Genomic DNA, 22,119 nt, shown 5'->3' with positions numbered 1-22,119 from the left:
AGTTGTGCTTGTTTATGTAAGATTTATTAATACCATTGGGAGTTGGGAATCTATCTTGTACATAGTTTTAGAATGGTAATGTTCCAAGTCTTTATAATGAATATGCTCCTCAACTTGGACTTCAAATGAATGTGTTACTGTGGCTTTTCATGCTATCATGATTTATATAATGTCCACATGTCGAAAGCCTATTAAAGTCCAATGGTTTATAGCTATAGAGCTTTATTCATTTCAAATAGAAAGACCATATTGTGTGGCTCTCTAGCTTTATTGTTTTCTTATTTTCTCACAAACCATGTGCGATAAACCACAACCTTTTAATGTGAATGCAACAACGTAGATCATGATGGTGATGTCTCCAAGGTTAATCATTTGTAGATAGAGATGCATGTACATGCCTTCAAGACCAAACGGTTGCACGTCTCGAGTTTGGTATAAGTTGTTAGCAACCCCAATGATGTTGGTGGTGGTATTTTAATGACATGGCAACCACCAAGAGGTTTAATGAAAGATTGTGATTTGATTTTGTGCTCTCTCCCACCTCATGGTATGATATTAACATTGTGCTCTCATCGGCCCTTTGAGGTGATCTCCAGTCAAGAGGAATACAATGAGGTTTTGTCACTAAGTAAGAAATGCTATGATACTAGCATTAGTGATATTCGAATACCGTTTATTAATTCTTCATTTCAAAGGAGTATGTAACTGCCATTGGTCATCATCATCGTTGTTGCATTGGGTAGGGTGCTATTATTACAGCCCATGAAGATAACATTAGTAAAGAGGCAAGAAAAAAAGAGGGATAAGAAAAAACATGGTCATTGAGTGGGTGAAGAATGAGACAAGAAAAGTCGTTTAGAGAATAACACAAAGATGTATGATAGGAGTAGTGTTAGTCTTGAGATGAGCTAGCCAAATGGAACAAGACCAATGATCAATGAATGTTGTTGTGATGTGGCAAATGTAAAAGGAGAAGCATTAGAAGGCCAAGGTTCTAGATAAAAAGGTTATTGAAGAAAAAACTAAGGAGATAATTAGTAGAATGACAAAACATATGCCAAAAGTTGAGATTTAAAGACTTGAATAAGAAGGTCAAGGGTTTGAAGCTTATTAAGAGGATTATAGGTGGAAAAGATCTATAAGGTACAAACACAAGAACAAGGCACATTGTAAAAATGAAATCAAGAATATACATTTTGTCGAAGTCTACGTGCCCATCCAAGGATAAGAGGCAACACACATTACAAGCAAAATTTTGCATTTTTTGCAAGAGAGTTCATTTGCAAGGATTTACATTTCAAGAAATTGGGTCAATCTTAATTTGGATATGAATTATCATGGGGTGGTGAATCACTAGGGCAAGTGGGATGCCTACAAAGATAGAAGGTGATGTGGCTATGAATTGCCGACTCGTTACATTCTTGCATTTGAGGCATAAGTAATAATATTGTAATTATGAATATAGAAATCAATGGTGCTTACACCCTTCACTCATCATATGGAAGGTGCAAAGGTTGGTGTTGGCTAGGATTCGACGATTGCCTATTATCTATAAGGATCCGCCTGAGAACATTGTAATTATCCCTGATAAGTTTATGCCATCTCATCGTTCTATATGATGGCACTAGAAACAATGTCAAATATGTCTAGAAACTTAAAAAGAGTTACATCCTTGAAATAGAAGACTCTTAGTTCTACTTTTCTAATGCATTTTTGTGTATTTATTTAATGAAATTAGAAATAGATACAAGATGTTCTCAACAACTTAAGGTTGTAAGTGTACGCAAAAGGGTGTTGATTTTCTAAGCATGTGAGTCTTGATACACTTGACATGCCTTCAAAAAATGAAAATCTTTACATTGGATTTCAAAAGGCAAAAGCGAAGGACTTTATATTCAATGGCTAAATAACTATATTTTTATTTCCCTCGTATTCTCTATACCATTTGAAAAATCTATCGAGAAGACTTTCTTGGCACTCCAATATCTGTTCAAGGTGACAACAATTTACTGTCAAGATGTTTATAAACATGATAACATGACATTGTTTTCCACATTTTTGTGATTTGTATAAGAATTCCTACCTCCTTCCGTAGTGATTTTATTTCATTTTTCAGAAATGTAAGCTCCGAGAGACACTTTTGATAATCTTCCTTGGCATTCTTAAGCCTGTGCAATCACTAACTTAGTTTGTTTTGTTTAGCGATAATCTTACCATAATATGCATTATATAATTATAATTGCCAACATGCACGAATTTGGAAAATTTCAAGTTAACAGACTACCTTGCTTGAAGTTCTTGTTGTTCAATAACCTTTGTTGCATTAGCTTCATTTTCTTCAGACGATGTCATCTCAGAAGTTCCATCTTCAACAAGTAGGCACTGGTGATAACAATTGTATAGCCAGCCATAATTAATCATCATTAAGGTAAAAACTGAAAGTAATGTTTTGCTCGTGTGACAATTTTTTTTAGTAGCACGCAAATTATACAAAGCATAAAGAATCTAAACCATACAATTTATCCCATGTGAATAAAAACATTAGAAACCATGCAAATGTCAAAAATGATGTTTGCTCATCAAATATGTATATCATACATGAAGTATATACTTCTTTTCCGTCCATTGGCTGGGGGAATGGAAGAGAAGGAAAGCAGGTCTTACATTCATTTCATGGATTTCTCTTCTGCATTCTTTCATCCGGTCGTATGCCTTTTGCACGAAAAGTTTCTTCTCCCTATTAGATACAAAAACAATGACAAGAAGAAAACAAAAAGTCAATCTGATGGGTGCTTTTTCATAATTGCATAAAAAAACCCAAAGTTTCTTTCCTACTTTATTTCAGCCTTTCTCCCCTTGAGAAAACATGAATGCTCCATGCCTTCAGGTGATGTATGCTTGAATTCAAGGAATGCCTATAATTCAAGCAAAATAAGTTGGCTTCAAACGTTCACAAAACATAAGGTTGGCATACATGTCTTTTAAAATCTTCCCTTAATACCAAAAGGTAAACAGTCACCGTGTTTCTCTTCTTGTAATCCACTCCATAATTACTTCTCTCTTCATTTTCTGTAGTATTGTCCACAGTTGTTGCAGGTTTCAAATTCAAAGTTGCGACCTCATCAGAAGATTCCTGTTATTTAAGAAATTCATTATATACCAAAAATTATGTGCAGAATTACTCTTTGATTTTGCTTAGCTCACCTGATTTTCCAGATCATCAACATCATGTTTATTATCAATGCCACTCGTTTGGTTTTCTTGTAGTACTTCTGAGGTGCTATTCTGTTTGCGTAACTCTTCCATCTAAGTGAATACTTTTTTCATTAGAATCTGGACATTGTTATTATCATACACAGGATTTCAAACCAAGTATTCATCAACTTTAATAATTGCAATTTGCTAGTTGGGTGCAAACATGAACACATTCATAGAAGTTGGCCAAAGATTTTAAATCTTCTGGCCATTTTGAACTATTGGGGGAACCACCAAAATACCCTAAACCTTGCAGCTATCTACAAGAATAATCTTCTACAGATGTATATTGCAATGATGAAGGTATCCCAGTAGTTAGGAAGCTGACAAGTATTCTGGTGGATATCCAAAAAATTTAGGGGTATGTCTCCCTAGACTTGAACCTAAAATTTCTCAAAAGAAATTCCTTTATTAAAACCAACCTAAAACCTAGTGTTTAAATCAACCTGTGCCTGAAGCTGTATTTGTGCCTCCTTGAATAAGTAGAACGTCTCTTTGACCTGTCAAACAAATAAACAACATCGGTGCACAATCATTACATTTGATCATGGAGAGGCGTGGTGTATGAAAGCATCAATGACCTATACCACAAGTTTCTATTCTGTAGTTGTCCACAACAAACAACAATAGAGACAGCATAGGTCCAAACATTTTCTGATTCTGCAGAAATAACTGACCCATTTTCATTGGGCAATCAAGAAATATGGCTTCATAACTACATTACACTGGCACAAACCTTGAGATCAGACTCACATTCTTCTTTTTTGTAATGCATTATAACCTTAAAAGTAAGGTGAAGCCCCACAAAAAATGATAACAATGAAATGACCAGTAGGTCACTCAGTATATTTGTCTGCAAAATAGAAACATTCAAATAAGCAGAGGCATATTTATATGCTCCTTTCTATCTTTTGAGACATAGCAAGCATGAAAAGTTTGTTTGAGAAGTGTTCTGCATCAAAAAATAGGTTCACCACTGCACAGTTGGCTGAGAGATATTCATATTGTCCACAAAACCCAAAACCTGACCCATGCAAAGAATATCGCTACTGCCTTTGAAGAGGCTGCAATACAAACCCAAATAACCAAATAAACTCCCAAACTTAATTGAGATGGAAACATGACTTGACTCATACTCACTCTAGTATGCAACCTACCTACAAATCAACCATAGTATGAAATTCTCCTCCACTTTTCATTTGAAGCGCTTTAGTTCTTGAGAATTAATGTACGAATCATACATTATATGAATAATGGGAGGCTAAGGAGGGTTGTGCTTCACTTATGTCAGGTCTTTGGAAAGGCTATACAACGGAAACCGTGGCCACTTAAGGATTTAGGATAATCTGGTGCAAATATAAATAGAGGTTTTGGTATTAATAGAGCACATACCCTTTCTGTTCAGAAACATTATTAAAGTGAATAACTGCTCCTTAAAATTTTATATCTCATATTGAAATAAAAACTTAAAAAATAAAGAAAGTTAAAGAGACTTGTGTCAAGCTCTCGATGGGAATACAATCGACAGGTTCCTTTTCAGAAAGGAAGGCCTCAACTTTGTTCTTTAGATCATCTCTTCTCTCCTCTCTGCAAATATATGCTTTAATATGTTTCTTTAAATATCATTACAGCAACCTCGCATTAATACAAGTAATCACAAAGGAAAAGTTTTTACAGAAATAGTTGTATACAACATAACTAGCCAATTATTCACAATAACACAAGAATAATAGGTAGTAATTTAGGAGAGCTAGGAATTTTATCGATGTATTCTTCTATTTTATAACAACTCATAAAGATACAGAAGTCTATGGATCACGATTATACAAACGTCGTCCACTCCCTGCACATGGACTAATACTATCTATTACGATTTCCATTGTAGAATTGGCTGTCTTTTCCTCGACGATCGTGCTAAATAAAGAATTTGACACACTATATCCCATCATGATATTTTAACAGTGCTGCTAAATTTGTTTCATAAAATCATTACCTTTCCAGAAAGATTTGGTCCAATTGGTTTGTCAATCTTGGGAAAACCCACATTGAAAATTTTGATTCATTGTTACATGTATCCATTTAGCTTGAAAGTTTACAATCCCATTTTAACATCTCCCATGAAAATATATACAAGGTATCTTCAGCCTTTCCATTCCTAACTTTTTCATGCCTATTTCTGCCATCTCTAGAGAGTTCTTTACTAGTATATGCTATAACATTAGTTACCACTAAATATCAACTCCTTACAATGTCCAATAAAATATACCTTGATATGATGATTATAAGGGTCCTGCAAGACTTCTCTACTTTGGAAAGATATTGCAGAAAAGTCTATGACTGCTTAGGTAACTCATGCCTAGATCATGCAATAGAAAGAAGCAAGAAACATGAAAGAAAGAAAGATAGTAATGTTTCTTAAAGATCATAATCATCTACAAACATTACAGCTGTTTATGTTACCTCATTGATACAATTAATGAAAGAAAATATTTAATTCTAGCCTCCAAGAACTAACATTTAATAGCTTGAAAAACAAATATTCAGGTTTGATCCCTGATCGTGGGAACTGAATTTGCTCATCCAAAGCTTAACCAGAAGTGATTTATCCATTATTAACATTTGCATGCAGGGACTTGCACATTTGTCTTAACTTCTCTTTATTTAAAAATATGCTACACATTCATTTATAGCTAGCTTTCCTCACATTCAAAATACTTACATGATATCATCATGTGGAACGTCACTGTGACCATTAAGTGCATCTTGAAAGGCTAATTCCTTTTTCAGTTCAGATATCTTCCTCTGATATGTCTGTCTATAACAAATGGTAACAATAACCTAAAATCAATTTTCTTAACTAGAAAGAAAAATGTGAAAGCTATCATTCAAGCACATAACTGGCAAACCTTTCTGCTTGTATAGAATCCACAACTTTATTGATCACTGCACTAGTCTTAAGATCTTTGATGCGCTTTGAAAACCTCAATGTGCTGATCTGGATATCAGTGAATGATCCCCTGTCAGTAAACCATTATTTATACACACTATTTTCTTGTATTTCCAGCAAAATAACTAAATCTTGGAAACATCACCAAAGGAACCAGAAGTCCTTGTCACAAGATCAAGATCCATGAAAACTCTACATGAATGAAATCAGTAGACATACTTCATACAAGATGAGAATCTGTGAAATCATATGCCGATATCCATTTTCAGCAAGAAACTGAACTGCACCGTGGTATATTTCTAATCTGAGCCATCAATATCTCGTAATTCTACTACTGAATATATGAGTAATAAATAAAGAGGCTATGTCTGAGGGGTCTCATATGTCTAATCATCCTCTATATAACATGTTTGTACTATCAACATTAAGTGTTTTGATCCAATTAGGATATCATAATTATGACATTTAGATCATAACACCACCATATTTTTATCGTAGTTCATTTGATGTGAAAGATGAAATGTAGGAAGACAGGTAAACATAATACATTTTGATAGTATTATCCTTTTTCATGGTTAAGTTAAAGCATTAGCAATTACCATTTCATCTAAATAGTCATGTTCTTGTAGAGCACAAACAATGAACATTGTTCTGCTGTTGCCACCAAGAGCATCTTTTAGCAGCATAGTAAGCCGACTTTGACGGAATGATACATGTCCTTGGCCTTTACGGAGTTCTGAAACAGCCTAATACAATGTGCAAAACAACAAGAGCAATATATTGTAAATTCACTTCCTAATAAAGCATTTTAAGAAAAATCATTCAGTAGCCCAATAAAATGCAAACAGAGACAGGATTTTGTGTATGATAAATCACCTGTTCAAGAAACGATAACGATTTATTGATGCTACATATATCTTTTTCACATGGATTAATAGCATCTGTACACTTCATGCGTTCACAACCTGCTAAATCGACGAGATTAAGCTTTGCGGCTATCCGATCAGGGTAATTTCTTGTTTTGATATTCCTCTCGACATAGATAGTGAACATGCAATGGGATCTATTAGACGTCTGGAGATCAAACATATGATTAGATATCATAATCATATTGTTTGTCATATTAGGATGCCTTCTTCAAAACCATTTCTCTTATTAAAGAAGAGTTATCTAGTTTGGCTGTAAACAGGTGATTCAAACCTTATTCATAAGCTTGGAACTGATGCAGCGATGACGCTCACCACGTAAAAAATACTTCATAGCGTCTTCTTCATTTTCACAATGGAACTGGCTAAGACCTTTCAGCTCCAAGCAAGAATTATCTTCCATAACATTTACAATCCGAGAAGAATCCTTCCTTTCAGACAAGAGGTCGTAAATAACCTACCAAGTATATTTTGAAATGTCACATCCAAACAAACATCATGCACACAAAAGACTTTCCAAAAACTATGTACTAGAGCCTTTAAGATAATTTATACAAAGTAACAAATACAATTATGTAGAAACAAAGCTCAATTGAATATTCAACAGTTCAAGAAATGTTTGACCATGTTATAAAATATGGCGCAAACTGAGGTATTAATCTCCATTTTTATTTAATTTCTAGAATCTAGCTCCTGGTATCCATTATGCGCTCCAAAAGTACTGAATTTTCTTCGTGATTCGATTATATCAATATCAAATATACTAAGGTTAACTATTTTGGGAACAAATGCAAGCATATATAAATAAATGAGTTACCAAGACCTATAGAATTCCAAAATCTTTCACATCTACAATATTCAAGAGAATCTAATCATGACAATATTATTTCTAGACCATTCAAAAGACTTCGAGAGTCCATCATTTCCATGTCCATGTCCCAAAAAATTACTTGGTGTATGCTTATACACAAAATAATTTTGTGAGAAAAGCTGTTAATAGCAGCAGCGGAAGACTTAAAACAAAATAGGCACAACCAAGCTGTGAGAAGGCTGTTAGACAGCAATAGAAAAAATGGTTGCAAAGAGTAGAGACACAGCCAAGGAATAGAGCTTGTTTTAAGTAGCAAAAAAGAAAATGAAAACTTATACAAAAGAGGCTGGTATAGCCTATTTATACAAAATTGGGGAATGTGGGTGAAATGGTTGTTTGGTAGTTAAGTGACTCTTGTACTACCAAACAGGTACAAAAAACTAGGAATATCTTGGAAAAGGTAGAAGAGAGAAAAGGCATTTAAAGCATTGCAGATTCTAGAGAGAGAAGGCATTTAAAGAGTTGCAGATTCTAGAGAGAGAAGAATCTGAGAAAAGAGAGAATGTAGTACAAAGATAATAAATATGAAAGAGAGTGCAGGGCTGGAGCTGCCACCCTCCAACACCTCCTCTCAGCTCCAGAACGGCAGTCCAACATTGAGTCGATCAAGGAGCTGATCAATGGCTTGCCTTGGAAGTGGCTTAGTAAATAAATCAGCCACATTTTCTTGAGTAGGGCAATATGCCAAGTTGATGACTTGTGATTTCACTAAGTCACGAACAAAATGGTAGTGCACTTCGATGTGTTTTGTTCTACCATGAAATGCTGAGCTATCTGCCAAGGCACGTGCACTTTGGCTGTCGGTGAAAACTGCAATAGGAGAGGCTTGCAAAACACCAATGTGAGAAAACAATTGCATCAACCATAGCAACTCACAACAAGTATCCAAGTAGGCGCGATATTCAGCTTCCGTCGATGAAGTAGAAACTGAGTTTTGCTTCTTCGATTTCCAAGAAATCAAGCCTGAACCTAACATAAAACAATAGCCAGATGTGGACCTTCTAGAATCAATATCACCTGCCCAATCTGCATCTGAGTAGCCAACAAGCTCAATGCCGCCTCTAAAAGATAGACCATAGTCGAGTGTGTTGGCCAAATACCGAAGAACTCGAATAGCTGCTTGCCAATGACTTTGTCTTGGAGCAGTTGAGAATTGGCTGAGAATACTCACGCTATAGGACAAATCAGGCCTGGTATAAGTTAAGTGAAGAAGGGACCCGATTAATCTCCTATATTTCGTGATATCCTCAAATATGGGAGAATCGTCTTCACGAGATAGCTTTGAGTTTGGATCCATTGGACAGGAGAGTGGCTTGCAATTTGTCATGCTATAGGTCTCAAGGAGCTGCCTGAGATACCTATGTTGGCTGAGAAAGATACCACCATGTGATTGATAGACCTCCATACCTATGAAATAATGGAGAAGTCCTAGATCAGTCATTTCAAAGGTTGTTTTGAGGTCAGTGCGGACCTCCTCGATTTTAGATGCAAGGGACCCTGTAATTAGAAGGTCGTCAACATATAATATGATCAAGCAAAGCAAATTATCTTGGGAAAAAACATAGAGATTGCTGTCAGCATTACAGTTTTGAAACCCAAGAGAAAGAAAGAAGCTATCAATTTTGTCATGCCAAGCTTTGGGAGCTTGCTTTAAGCCATACAAGGCTTTGTGTAACTTGTAGACCATGTTTTTCTGCTCTAAAATCTCGAAACCTGGAGGCTGTTCAACATAAACCTCCTCTTTCAAGTCACCGTTAAGGAAGGCTGACTTGACATCCATTTGAAAAATGGCCCATTTGTTGTGAGCAGCAAGTGCAAGCGCACATCGGATAGATGTGTACCTTGCTGTTGGAGCAAAAGTTTCCTCATAATCCACTCCTTCAACTTGTGAGTAGCCTTTTGCCACTAAACGTGCCTTGTGCTTATCCAAAGTACCATCAACATGGTATTTGGTCTTGAAAATCCATTTCAATCCAATGACTTGTCGATGTGGAGGTCGTGGGACCAGCTCCCATGTATGATTCCGCTCAATGGAATCAAGTTCAACTTCCATTGCTGCTTTCCACTTTGGAAGAACAAGGGCCTCTTTTGCTGTTGTGGGTTCTTTTGATTGCACAACAGTGCACAATAAGGCAAAGTTGCATGAGTGAAGAGGCCGTTGTGACTTACGTGTTCGAGAACCAGATGTATACTCATGAAGTTCAGCATCGGAGACATGAGAATCACGAATGGTGGCTTGAAGCCACTTGGGAAGTGGTGGAAGCTGGTTTGTAGAGGGAGTGGAAACAAGTGGAGTTGAGGGAGAGGTTTGAATTGTTGGCGAAGTTAGAGATTGAGTAGGAGGAGATGGGGGGCTTGAAGATGAGACATCTTCGTCTAAAATAGGAGATTCCGGAGGAGCTTGGATTTCAACCATGAACTCAGGTAAAATCCTAGAGTCATCCGGCTGAGACTCCACAAAATGAACATCCCTAGATATGACTAGGGACTGTGACTCTAAATCCCATAACTTGTATGCTTTAGATTGTGTGCTGTAACCAAGAAATTTGCATTTCTTGGTTTTGGACTCAAATTTCGTCCTTTTATGATCTGAAATGTGAACATAAGCATCACAACCAAAGACTTTAAAATGAGATACTGAGGGCTTTACACCTGTAAATGCTTCTTCAGGCGTCATTCTAGCAACTGCTTTTGTTGGGCAGCAGTTGATGATGTAGACTGCTGTGTTGACAGCTTCACCCCAAAACGAGAGAGGAAGATTAGATTGAGATAGCATCGTACGAGCCATCTCTTGGACTGTCCGGTTCTTCCTTTCCACGACTCCATTTTGTTGAGGAGTATTGGGTGTAGAAAATTGGCGAGCAATGCCTCGTTGAGAGCAGAAATGGTGGAAAGCTTTGGAGATAAACTCTCCACCATTGTCCGACCTGATCTTTCGAACTTTCTTCGATGTCTCGTTCTCCACGAGAGCTACCCATTCTTGAAATTTTGTGAAGGCTTGGGATTTTTCTACAAGAAAATAAACTCAAACCTTGTGGGAGAAGTCATCAATTATAAGCATGAAGTAGCGTGCACCACCAAGAGTAGTGGTTTTCATGGGACCACAAAGATCCATGTGCACTAACTCCAAGATAGATGTTGCTCGGTGAGTGGCTTCATGAGGGAAAGGCTCTCGATGTTGCTTGCCATGAAGACAAGCAACACATGGGGTATTGGGAGATTTGAAAATAGGAAAACCCTCAACTAGTTGGGAGGAGGAGAGCTTTTGAAGAGAATCATAGTTGAGATGACCAAACCTAGCATGCCACAACGTGGGATCTTCTTGTGCCACCAAGGCATGAGAGCCTTGAAGAAGATGAAGAAGATGAGATTTGGAGTTTTCCAAGGGGCTATGGGAGCTTTTTAGGCGATATAAACCCCCTTCTTGTGTGCCACTAGCTACAATTTGTAGGCTGTTGGTGTCAATCACTTCCAAAACTGAGCTATCAAAGTAGACTCCATAACCTTGCTTGGTGATTTTGTAAACCGAAAGTAGGTTGGTAGAGATGCGAGGCACATGTAGCACATCTTGAAGAACGACGGGTTCTTCACTTGAAGAATTGTCAAGAACCACATTACCCACACATGAAGCCTCAATGCTTGAGGCATCTCCTATAGAGATTTGGGAAGAGCTAGGCTTCACATCATGCAAAATGGATTTGTCATAGGTCATGTGTGAAGTGGCACCACTATCTACTAACCACTCATCGATGGTTGAAGTAGTTGGTCCAGCCAAATGTGAAGTATGTTCCTCAATGCCAAGGAAAACTGTTTCTTTGGCTGAGTGGGCCGAGTTGGATTTCGGTGTAGGTTGATTTCTGGTAGAAGAAGAGTTCTTAGCATTGTCCCTTTTCTTTTTCCGACAATCTGGCTGAATGTGACCTTTGTAGCCACAATAATGACAAGTGAGCTCCTTGTAAGCTGGGTTGTTTGGCGGTCTTGGATTGGGTTTGTTGTAGGAGTTACCATTTTGCTTCCACTTGCCTTTACTTGTCGCATGTAGAAGCGTCTCATTGGAAGTTTGAGCACTTTTCTTCCTTGTTGCCCTATCTTGTAGCATATCAAGAAATGTATTCATGTCAGGTGTGTTGGGAAGAAGAGAAATGGTGTCACAAAAGGCCGAGAATGACTCAGGCAACTTTATCATTAGACGATGCACAAACTCAACTTCAGTGGACTTGCTTCCCAAAGAAACTAGTTCCTTTTGGAGAGTGACAAATTCCGTTATTTGATCCATGATGTTGGGAGTGTCATGAATCTTGAGATTTGCTAGTTGGCTTTCAATAGCTATCATTTGAGCATGATTAGCTCGATGATACCTCCTTTTGATGGCTGTCCATAGTTCATTGGCTGTCTCGTCATCTTTATCTTGAAATTGACGAGCGATGCTCAGTTTAATATCAAACATGAGGAAAGCATGAGCACGAGAATCCTTATCTAGCCAAGCTTCAATCTCAGCGTTAGATGAGCCAGCAACTGATTTGGTTGAAGAGGATGAAGTTACTGGTGGTTTCTTGTCACTACCATTGACTACATTCCATAAATGATGGTATTGTAGCAAAGTCTTTATTTGTAGCTCCCAATCCAAGTAATTGTTCCCATCCAAGATGGATTCTTTGGGGAGTTGGGGAATGGTTGATGAAACAATGGTGGCATGTGAGGCCATGGATATCCTCCTCTTGAGCTACAGCTGGACAATTTACAGCAGTTGTAAGTAGATACTCAGGGTCTTTCTACTTCTCCCTAGATGCTAGGTGAGGCTCAGATAAGGGGAAAAGAAAACAGAAGAGCCTCCTCTGTAGGGTTGGGAGGGAGGGATAAAAGAAGATAGGTCTGTGTGCTCTTTGGCAAAAAAAAATCAGGCTGAGGATATGGAGACCTCACTGCTCTGATACCATGTGAGAAAAGCTGTTAATAGCAGCAACGGAAGTCTTAAAACAAAATAGGCACAGCCAAGCTGTGAGAAGGCTGTTAGACAGCAATAGAAAAAATGGTTGCAAAGAGTAGAGACACAGCCAAGGAATAGAGCTTGTTTTAAGTAGCAAAAAAGAAAATGAAAACTTATACAAAAGAGGCTGGTATAGCCTATTTATACAAAATTGGGGAATGTGGGTGAAATGGTTGTTTGGTAGTTAAGTGACTCTTGTACTACCAAACAGGTACAAAAAACTAGGAATATCTTGGAAAAGGTAGAAGAGAGAAAAGGCATTTAAAGCATTGCAGATTCTAGAGAGAGAAGGCATTTAAAGAGTTGCAGATTCTAGAGAGAGAAGAATCTGAGAAAAGAGAGAATGTAGTACAAAGATAATAAATATGAAAGAGAGTGCAGGGCTGGAGCTGCCACCCTCCAACAAATTTAACACAGTAAACCTACCAACACTTGCATCTATGGCTTCATCTGAACCTCCCTGTCTCTGTCTTTGTAAAAGTCAATAGATGCTCTAGATTGCACAAGACCTCATGGTTTCTCTTTGCACCCATTGAAAGCGGTCTCTAAAACCATCCCAATGCAATTAATCCAGCAAAATTTCTGTGATGATCACAATTTTAAGGTCTCTCTTAACCTCTCTAAAGAAATGCACTAGAATATTAACAAGTTGCTAATCCTCTGTGCCATAATGCTACCAAGAGCACTCCTGGAATCCTATTTTACCTTTTTATTTACTAACATTGATTCCATATTCAATGATTTTCTATCCTGCAGCTTCTCCTGTCTGTATCTCTAGTATAGTTCTCTGAGGATGTTTATAGTGTTGTTCAACAAAGACTTCGATTTAGTTCAATGCTTTTAGTTAATGAAAACATCTTTATTCCATTTTTTGGTTTCCTTTGGGTGAAATGGAGAGAGATTCCCTTTCATTCTTAACCAACACTTCTTGTATGGTGTGAGATAAATGAGCTTTGAAATAGAATGAGATGTCTTTGTATCATGTTTTCTATTGCACTTCACATTATTTTCTAAAGCCATAATATCCAAAGATAAGGACACCAGACATGACGACATATGTTACATGACGACTGTTTCACAGAGAGTCTAGAGTCTAGATAACGGATGCAAGTTGATGAGAAGCTCTAAGAATGTTGATTAAACCAAGGTATGAAGTTCTATTATTTTATTTTCCTTTTTTATTTGTCATATTCCAAGCTTTCTAGATTTCATTGATCATATTGATATCAGGTTTCACATAATTGTTTCATCTCTTCTAAATACAAGCATGTCCTTCCCCAGGAGGAAAAATAGATCATTTGGTTCTCAGGCTTCCAGCATCAGAATATTTACAATGAGGTTAAAACCTACTTCATAGTTTCTAAATCCAGATTTTTCAAAAGTTTGCAAGGCAGCTTCGTAACAACATTTGTAATAAGTGAAAAGAAGATTGATACCTCATTGTAAACTTCTAGATAAGATACATGTATGGAAGTTTCAGAATCTGGATTGGATAACTTCTCCAAAAATATGTGATGTATTGCTCTAGGAATGATTCCTTTGTGTAAAGAGATCTAAATTGAATAGTCACAAAACCGTAAATTTAGAACTGAAAATTACAAGAGTTTCTTAAGTCAAACTTTGTATGGAATTTTAAAACAGACTGACCTTAGGATCTCCAGACATTGTAAATGTTTTCCCAGATCCAGACTGGCCATATGCCAAGACTGTTCCATTATATCCACACAAGACATCATCTACTATCTTCAAAGCACAAGAATTGAAGCACGCCTCTTGACTTGCATTCTGCATAAGATAGTTCCATACAATGCTTCTTGAATCTCAATCCATAGAGCCATATGTTTTTTTATTTTACTAGTGAAGACAATGATTATTGTAATTGTTGCAATGAGTGTCAAAAAACAATTGGTGACATATAACTCAGAAACCTACCTGCAGAATACCGTCAAAATGAAAAATCATCTGATCTCCATGATTTCTTGGAGGGCCTCCACTAGCATGTCTTAAATCCACTCGAATTTTTGAGTTTGTTACATCAACATGTAATGCAGGTGACGCCCTGGATGATGGCTTCAACCTTAAGTAGGTTCCAATTCGATACTGACCCATATCATTTTCTAATGAATCAAACTTCCATAAAACCTGATAAAAAATAAAGAATGTTAATGATCACCTGTGTGCTATTATGTTCGTAAGCTACTTCAAATTGATGCACTATAATCATGTTGCAGCTCGATTATACTTCCATTTTACAATCTAGCATCTAGTATTATGCCTGTGATTATTATCACACAATAAGAAAATATCTATAAGATTGGTCAAAAAGGTGATGCCCTAATCTCATAAGCCCAGATTAGAGAATCAGTGAACGATTCCTAGACCTTCAACGAATTTGGTAAAGTTTGAATGTACATTAATTCTTGTACTTCTGAATTGTCTCATAAACGAACTACGACCTCTTGTACTACCTTCATATAAACATGTAAACACTAAACCCTAAAACTTAAAATTTAAAACTTAAGACCCTCGCTAACCTAAAACTTAAAATTTAAAACTTAAGACCCTCACTAACCTAAAACTTAAAATTTAAAACTTAAGACCCTCACTAAATTGAATGCTAACGCCCCAAATGAGCAAAATATTAAAACTGCAAGATCAAAAGGTGAAAATGAAGAGCAGAAATTACCTGTGAGATGGAATGGAATCAAGACATTCAAAGCTTCTCGTGTGAATGCTTATAGTTATAATATGTGAGGAAGATGATCTGATCTGAGGGGGGAAGAACTACAATATAGAACGAGGGGCACCGAAATCACGATGCTTCTTCTTCGACAAAAGAAGGGAAAAAACCAAGAAATACTAAAAAGCCATTTCGTTTCTGTCTGTATCCATATCCATATCTATATCCGTATCCGTGCGTGAAAGTAGAGATCCTCTGCTTGTTTTTTCTTTTCTTTTTTGTTCTTTTTTTTCTTGTGGGAAGGGAAGAATCTGTCTCAACGATTGCAGAGCGCCATGAGACACAGATGATCATCCATGCCCTGAAAAAACTAACACCATCGATTTTATTCTCAATTTCTGTTAATAAATAAATAAATTTGCCCACAATACATATACACGCCCTTCCCCTGCCTCTCTACTCTTCCTTTTGTGGGGTGAAAACTAGTAATAGATCCGGTCAAACCGAACTGAACCGAAAAACCATGGCTTGACGGTTTATAGGTTCAAAGATAAATAAACGGTTTGGTTTGGTTTCAAATGTTACTAATCGGTTTCGGTTCAGTTCGGTTTTAAATTGACCGGTTTATCGGCTTATCGGTTTCTATTTATGTGGTTCGGTTTAAAGGTTTATAGGTTAAAAAATACTCATAAATATTTTCTATAGGCTCTAACTTTCAACTTTTAATTTTAAACTCTTATTTTAACTTATTAAATTTTATATGTATTATATGTAGAGTCTCATTTTCATTTATGATAATCAATTATGATAAGTATGATGATCAAATTTATGATAAGTATGATGACAAAATTTATGATAAGTATGATGACAAAATTTATGATGATTTTCTCACACAAATTTATAATAAGTATAATGATTAATATCAATAAAAAATTGTTTGGTTTGGTTTGGTTTTAAATTTTTTGTAAACGGTTTGGTTTGATGGTTCGGCTCTAAACGGTTTGGTTTAAATGGCTTCATAAATTTTAAAACAGTTTGGTTCGGTTTATATTATTAATAAATGGTTTGGTTTGGTTTCAAGGCCAAGAAACCGAACCGAATCGGGCCCATTACTAATGAAAACATAGTATGAACCATACGTGCATTTCGCATTAGCGAATGTTTCAAGCAATTACCCGTTGTTAGTCCACGACGCTTTAGAGCTAATACCAAAGGCAATCCTCCCATCAAATCTCTCCAAATGAAAACGTTTGCTACAAACATAGATTGACATATTCACATTCGTCGGGTTTCCCATTCGAATGCAAACGAATACGAATACGAATGAGTGGTCAAGTATTCGTTTAACTAAAAAAAAACTCTGTCTTTTTTAATTTCCTAAGATAAATAAAAGAGGACTTGGGGATTTGACACTACTAATTTTTTATAATAAATGTATAACTTATAAGTTATAAGTATTCGTTTTATTTTTTATAAATAAATAAAATAAAATAAAGGCTCATTCATTTTTCACTTTTTATTCCCTCAAAATTTATGGATATTTTTATTTTGACATTAAAAATAGTACTTCAAACCAATCATATCTTTAACGTTCAAACTAATCATATTTGTATAATAAATATAAAAATATTCGTTTTTTAAAATTGATTAATTAAAATAAGTTTTATAAACTCTCTTGAAAGTATAATCTATTAATGAGTAATTGTTCTATTTTTGGTGAAATAAATTTATTTAAATAAATAAATAAATCTTGGGGCCATTTCATATTCTCGAATATTGAGAATATTGCGCATGGAGAATATCACGAATATCACACATGTGTCAATCTATGGCTACAAGTGGCAATTTAAAATGCCAACTACGTTGTAAGATCTGCCACCACCCATGATCAGATTTGTGTATTTTCCATTCTTCTTCAACCTTAGATGATAACTATCCAAGAGACCCAACATAACAATGATACAAAAGATTAGTAGTCACTTGTAACGACGACATTTGACCCTTTCTTGGCCAACATAGAACCGAGAAGACGTAAGTAACTCTTTTTGCAAAGAATTACATTGCTCTCTACTAGATTATGGTTTCCATACACATAACAAGAGTGTTTCTTGCCATGAGGTAACCAAGTGTTGAACACATGAAGAGCCTGAAATCCTAAGTGAAATACATCCATTTAGTAATTGCCACCATGAAGCCTTAATCATTGTCCTCCCATGTATTAAACCCTTGTTCTCGATGAAAAATTGAACAATAAATATCCACAGTTGTGAGTTTGAGCACATGTCTATAATAATGAAAATTTACGAGCCATCATATGCATAGATAAGTTAAGTATTACAGCTCCCCCCAAGCGCTTAGGAGTTGCTAGATGATTCCATGCAACCCAAGTGATTCCCATCTTATCTCTCTTATTCCACAACAAATATCAAAGAAGTTGCAAAACAGAATGTAAAGCCTTATTTGTCCATGGCAACAATGGCAAGTAATATAATATCATGGGTGCACTTGCTCCTTTAGAGCAATCGATGTCATGAAACTAGTCGAAGCATGTTCCAATGCTGCATATGGATTCTCATGCACCACATCCTTAGGGTTTTCTATCGAAATCTTTTGTTTAGGTCCTCTCGCTTGACAATAACCTCGAGAATTCGATGAAAGGGGTAATCCCTTATCCCTAAATTGTTGTTGCCAAGGAACTTTTCGAGGACCCTCCCTAGTTCCTGAATTATGTTGCCAAGTAGTCTCATGAGTAATGGGCAAACTATTACATAGCATATTCTTTGATTTCCCTTTCGACTTGTCGTTGACCTGATGCCAATCTTTGTCAACAACCACATCACTACTAGCTCTATCCAATGGTTTTTTCTCCTAATCTATAACGATTAAACTTTGTTTTTCCATATCCATAGATTGAGTTCCCTTATTCTTAGGGCCCAAACCTTGAAGTGAGACCTCTTTATAACATGCTCTAGATGATGTTCCTTCATCCATAACAACCACAATATCTGACACACCAACATCTCTCCCAACGTCGTCCTTACCATTCCCTTCATTAGGAACCTCTATAGTTGAAGGACAATGATGATGACATTCCTCCATAAAGTGATCTCATTCACCATATCCAAAACAAAGACCTGCAAATGTCTCATACTTCAATTTAAAACAAAGTCTTTTCATACCAGGTGTGTTCATACACACCCATCTTGGCCTCTTACAATTTGTATGATCCCATAACACACAAAATATGCACTTCTTTGTAGCATTTGTATGTGGAGATACCAACACTTTACCCATTTGACTCATCAACTCTGGTAAAAGTGGCCATAAAAAAGCATGCTTACAATCCAATGTTACCCAAACATGGCATTCTTGTTTTAACAAAGCATGATAGTCCACTATGGGGGACCATTGCATTACATCAAAAAACACAACAACTTTAGCCAACAATGCACTTTGATGTTCTTGAGAACGAAATACTACATCATAAACCCCTCATGGTCCTACATATATATTTTCAACACAATTTGGTGACACGACTATGTTCAACCATTGTTTAATCCAATTAATGTATGGGAGTTTCCCGCTAAAAAATAATAGAACTGCACGATCATAGAATACATCAAAAGATTGCAATATTGCCTTAGCATCAACTTCCACATCATGCACATCCTCATCAATGCATTCTTTCATTTCATTTTCATTTTCCTCCATAATATCAGGCAACAAGGTATTGGCAATTCCCCATAAATTATCCAAATTACAATGATCCTTGTCAAACACATCTACATGTATTACTTCGGCATATGCCAAATTTTTCTCATTAATTTTCTCAATACCCTTAAACCTCTTAGAGCTTCCAATGTCTTCCCTTTCACGATTACATTCAACCATCACATTACTCTTTTTTGGATCAATTGTTTCCATATCGACGTCCCCCACAATTTGTGAGGAATTCATGTTTATATCCATTATTCTTGATGTGATTTCAATCCGGGATAAAAACAATTTTCCATGAATAGAGACAACCGAAACTCACCCGATTGAAGAGGTCGAAGATGATGAAGACAATAGAAGACCCGCAAAGTGTGTTGAGTATGTGGATACCGACAACACAAGATTCCTTATTTCTATTGTTGCTTCTTGTGCAGACCACCAAATTTAACTTGTTATATCTCGTTACGAAACTCTTATCAAGGTCTTTCTAATGCTTGCCTTTGTTCCCAATTCCATTGCCAATAGAGAGCGCAACAACAAAAACAAATTCGCTTCTTCTTATTCCCCTCTCCACTTTTGCTTTTTTTTTCACTCTCTCTCTCACTCTCTCTCTTTCATAAATAATGGCTTTCATTATGAAAGAAAAAAAAACCAACATGACTAACTTACTACAAAGTATAGAACCAATTCAAATGGCGAATATGATGATATGTGACCTTGGTTGAGATTCTGTGACTTCTCTAGCACTGTCAATTGCCACAAAATAAGTCCTTTTAACTTTACAACATATTCACTCACCCCAACTTGTGAATCAAAAGTGAAGGCATTTCGCATATTCCAATTGAACCATAACCCCCAATACCTCAAGAACTCAAAAATAATATGGAAATGAGGCATTGGTTCATTGTTCTCCATATGTGCAAAAGCCCAATTGAAAGAAGATAGGCTTATTCTAGTTAGAGACATCCACACTAAACTGATACACCTCCAAACGATCATTGCAATCACGCATGAAAGAAATTGATGCCTACTATGTTCCAATTCCACCGAATAAAAGAAACACGATCCTTTAGTAATGTTTCTTTGTTTTTTTATGCATCCCCTAATGGTAAAGCTCCAACCATAACTCTCCAAATAAATACCTTAGCTCGTAGCATCAATCGAGAACACCAACCTGCCTTAATCACATGAAACCACCAAGTAATGGGCTTACGAAAACTCCATATCTTTATAACCCTTTCATCCAACCACTTATGTTTGTCAATCAACTTGTGATAATCAACAATTGTTGAGATCATAGTCAATCTCTTATTTCTAACAAACCTCCAATCAAGATCTTGAGATCCCCCATCTAAATCAGGAATTGGCTCATACGAAAATAGTGTTTCTTGCAACTTATCCCAAATAAAGGTATAACCTTTTGGAATACGAAATGTTGATTTTGTTGTTCAAAAGGCCATTAATCTTCTTTGTGACACCAACATAACATCCTTGGCTACATTACCAAACCCAATTTGGCCATCCCATTAAATTGAAGGTTAAGAATTTGTTTACCTTCCCACCTCAACAACCTTGATGTTGCCAAAACCTCCATTTGTAATGAATTAGCAGATCCCCTTTCTTGTGGAGGATGTTATTCCACAAAATCCAACATACTTTGCCAAGATGTCAACAAATGATTAACTATCAAAGACCCTACACATTTGACATCCCTTTCAAAATTAATTACATTCCACCAATTAGCTTAAACCTTAATGTTTCCAAGCTTAATTCTATTCTTCTCTATAAAGTACACCATAATTTCTGTCCAAGGTTGTACACCTTCAAACATAAATCAAATGAAAGTAAATCGACGAGTCATGATCCCAACCAAGATGCTTCAGAGTACAAACATGATCCCATGCCAACCATGATAAGTTTTTCCCTTTTCTTTTCCATAACAACATTCGCATTGACTATGACATCATTTCAAGAGCTTTGTTCAACCATGCTAACAAAGGAACGTAATATGACACCATGGAGACCATAATCGATTGGACCACCTTAAGTCGTACATGAAAAGGCCAGAATGGAGAGCTCCAATACATAAACTTACCTCCAACCTTTTGGATACCCACTCGATAAGTTGTTAGGATCGGAACCGTCCACAACCAGTTTCTCATACGTATATTCGGGTGCAAAGATCGAGAAAGATAATGCTCAAACAAAAAACGAGAGGGCAGAAAAACACAAGTACAGACACACAAGATTTAACGTGGAAAACCCGAATGGGAAAACCCACGTGGAGTCCACAAACTCCAAACAGATCACTATATGGTAGGAGGAATATACAATAAGACACTCAAAGGCAACAACCTTGAGTTCTTCTTCGCCAACAGATGGCTACAGAGTTATAACTCTGTTCTCACTCTCCTACTGTCACTCACACTCTGTTGCCAAGGCAATTACCAAGGCAACTCACTCACAATAATGATCAACTACTAATTCAACCACACTCATAATGTTTGCCCTAGTTGTATTTATACTTATACAACTTTTTGGCTATTTATAGATATAGCCCACATCGGGCACATTTAGACTATTTACAAATATAGTCTCTCAAATCGGTTATATAATCAATTTTCGATTTCCGTTTTTGGCCTCGGCCAAATTACCCATCGACTCCATCTGATTCGACTCGTACTCTTCCCATCCTGAGGGACATGTTTTCCCAACATAAGTTTTAGATGAGAAACTTCC

At 36.5% G+C, this 22,119-nt stretch overlaps 1 protein-coding gene across 1 annotated transcript; it reads right to left on the bottom strand.

Moving 5' to 3' along the window:
* Positions 1-1,747: 1,747 nt before the first annotated feature.
* Positions 1,748-16,018, bottom strand: LOC147863355 (kinesin-like protein KLP1). The gene is made up of 18 exons (XM_087321709.1): positions 15,673-16,018; positions 14,919-15,128; positions 14,634-14,771; positions 14,423-14,539; positions 7,403-7,585; positions 7,079-7,276; positions 6,802-6,948; positions 6,162-6,250; positions 5,975-6,070; positions 4,749-4,842; positions 3,702-3,755; positions 3,205-3,306; positions 3,020-3,133; positions 2,836-2,915; positions 2,665-2,737; positions 2,285-2,382; positions 2,084-2,168; positions 1,748-1,986 (listed from the first exon to the last, which is right to left on the bottom strand). The coding sequence occupies exons 2-18, from the start codon at positions 15,093-15,095 to the stop codon at positions 1,903-1,905; spliced, it is 1,929 nt and encodes a 642-aa protein (XP_087177835.1). The 5' UTR covers positions 15,096-15,128; positions 15,673-16,018; the 3' UTR covers positions 1,748-1,902.
* Positions 16,019-22,119: the final 6,101 nt, after the last annotated feature.

The sequence above is a fragment of the Azolla caroliniana genome, unplaced genomic scaffold, assembly GCF_043228905.1.
Source record: "Azolla caroliniana isolate FFs.n. ecotype wild unplaced genomic scaffold, voAzoCaro1.0.p SCAF_6, whole genome shotgun sequence".
Lineage (NCBI taxonomy): Eukaryota > Viridiplantae > Streptophyta > Polypodiopsida > Salviniales > Salviniaceae > Azolla > Azolla caroliniana.
The sequence above is the reverse complement of the archived record's forward strand: the minus strand, read 5'-3'. Positions and strand labels throughout refer to the sequence as shown.

Bases quoted from the DNA above. Each gene is read 5' to 3' on its own strand.
- LOC147863355 (XM_087321709.1), bottom strand. From the start codon at position 15,095: ATGGGTCAGTATCGAATTGGAACCTACTTAAGGTTGAAGCCATCATCC. The intron at 7,277-7,402 runs GTTTGAATCACC...TTTGATCTCCAG, and splicing joins GTTCCAAGCTTATGAATAAG to ACGTCTAATAGATCCCATTG. The intron at 2,169-2,284 runs GTAGTCTGTTAA...GTGATTGCACAG, and splicing joins CAACAAGAACTTCAAGCAAG to GCTTAAGAATGCCAAGGAAG.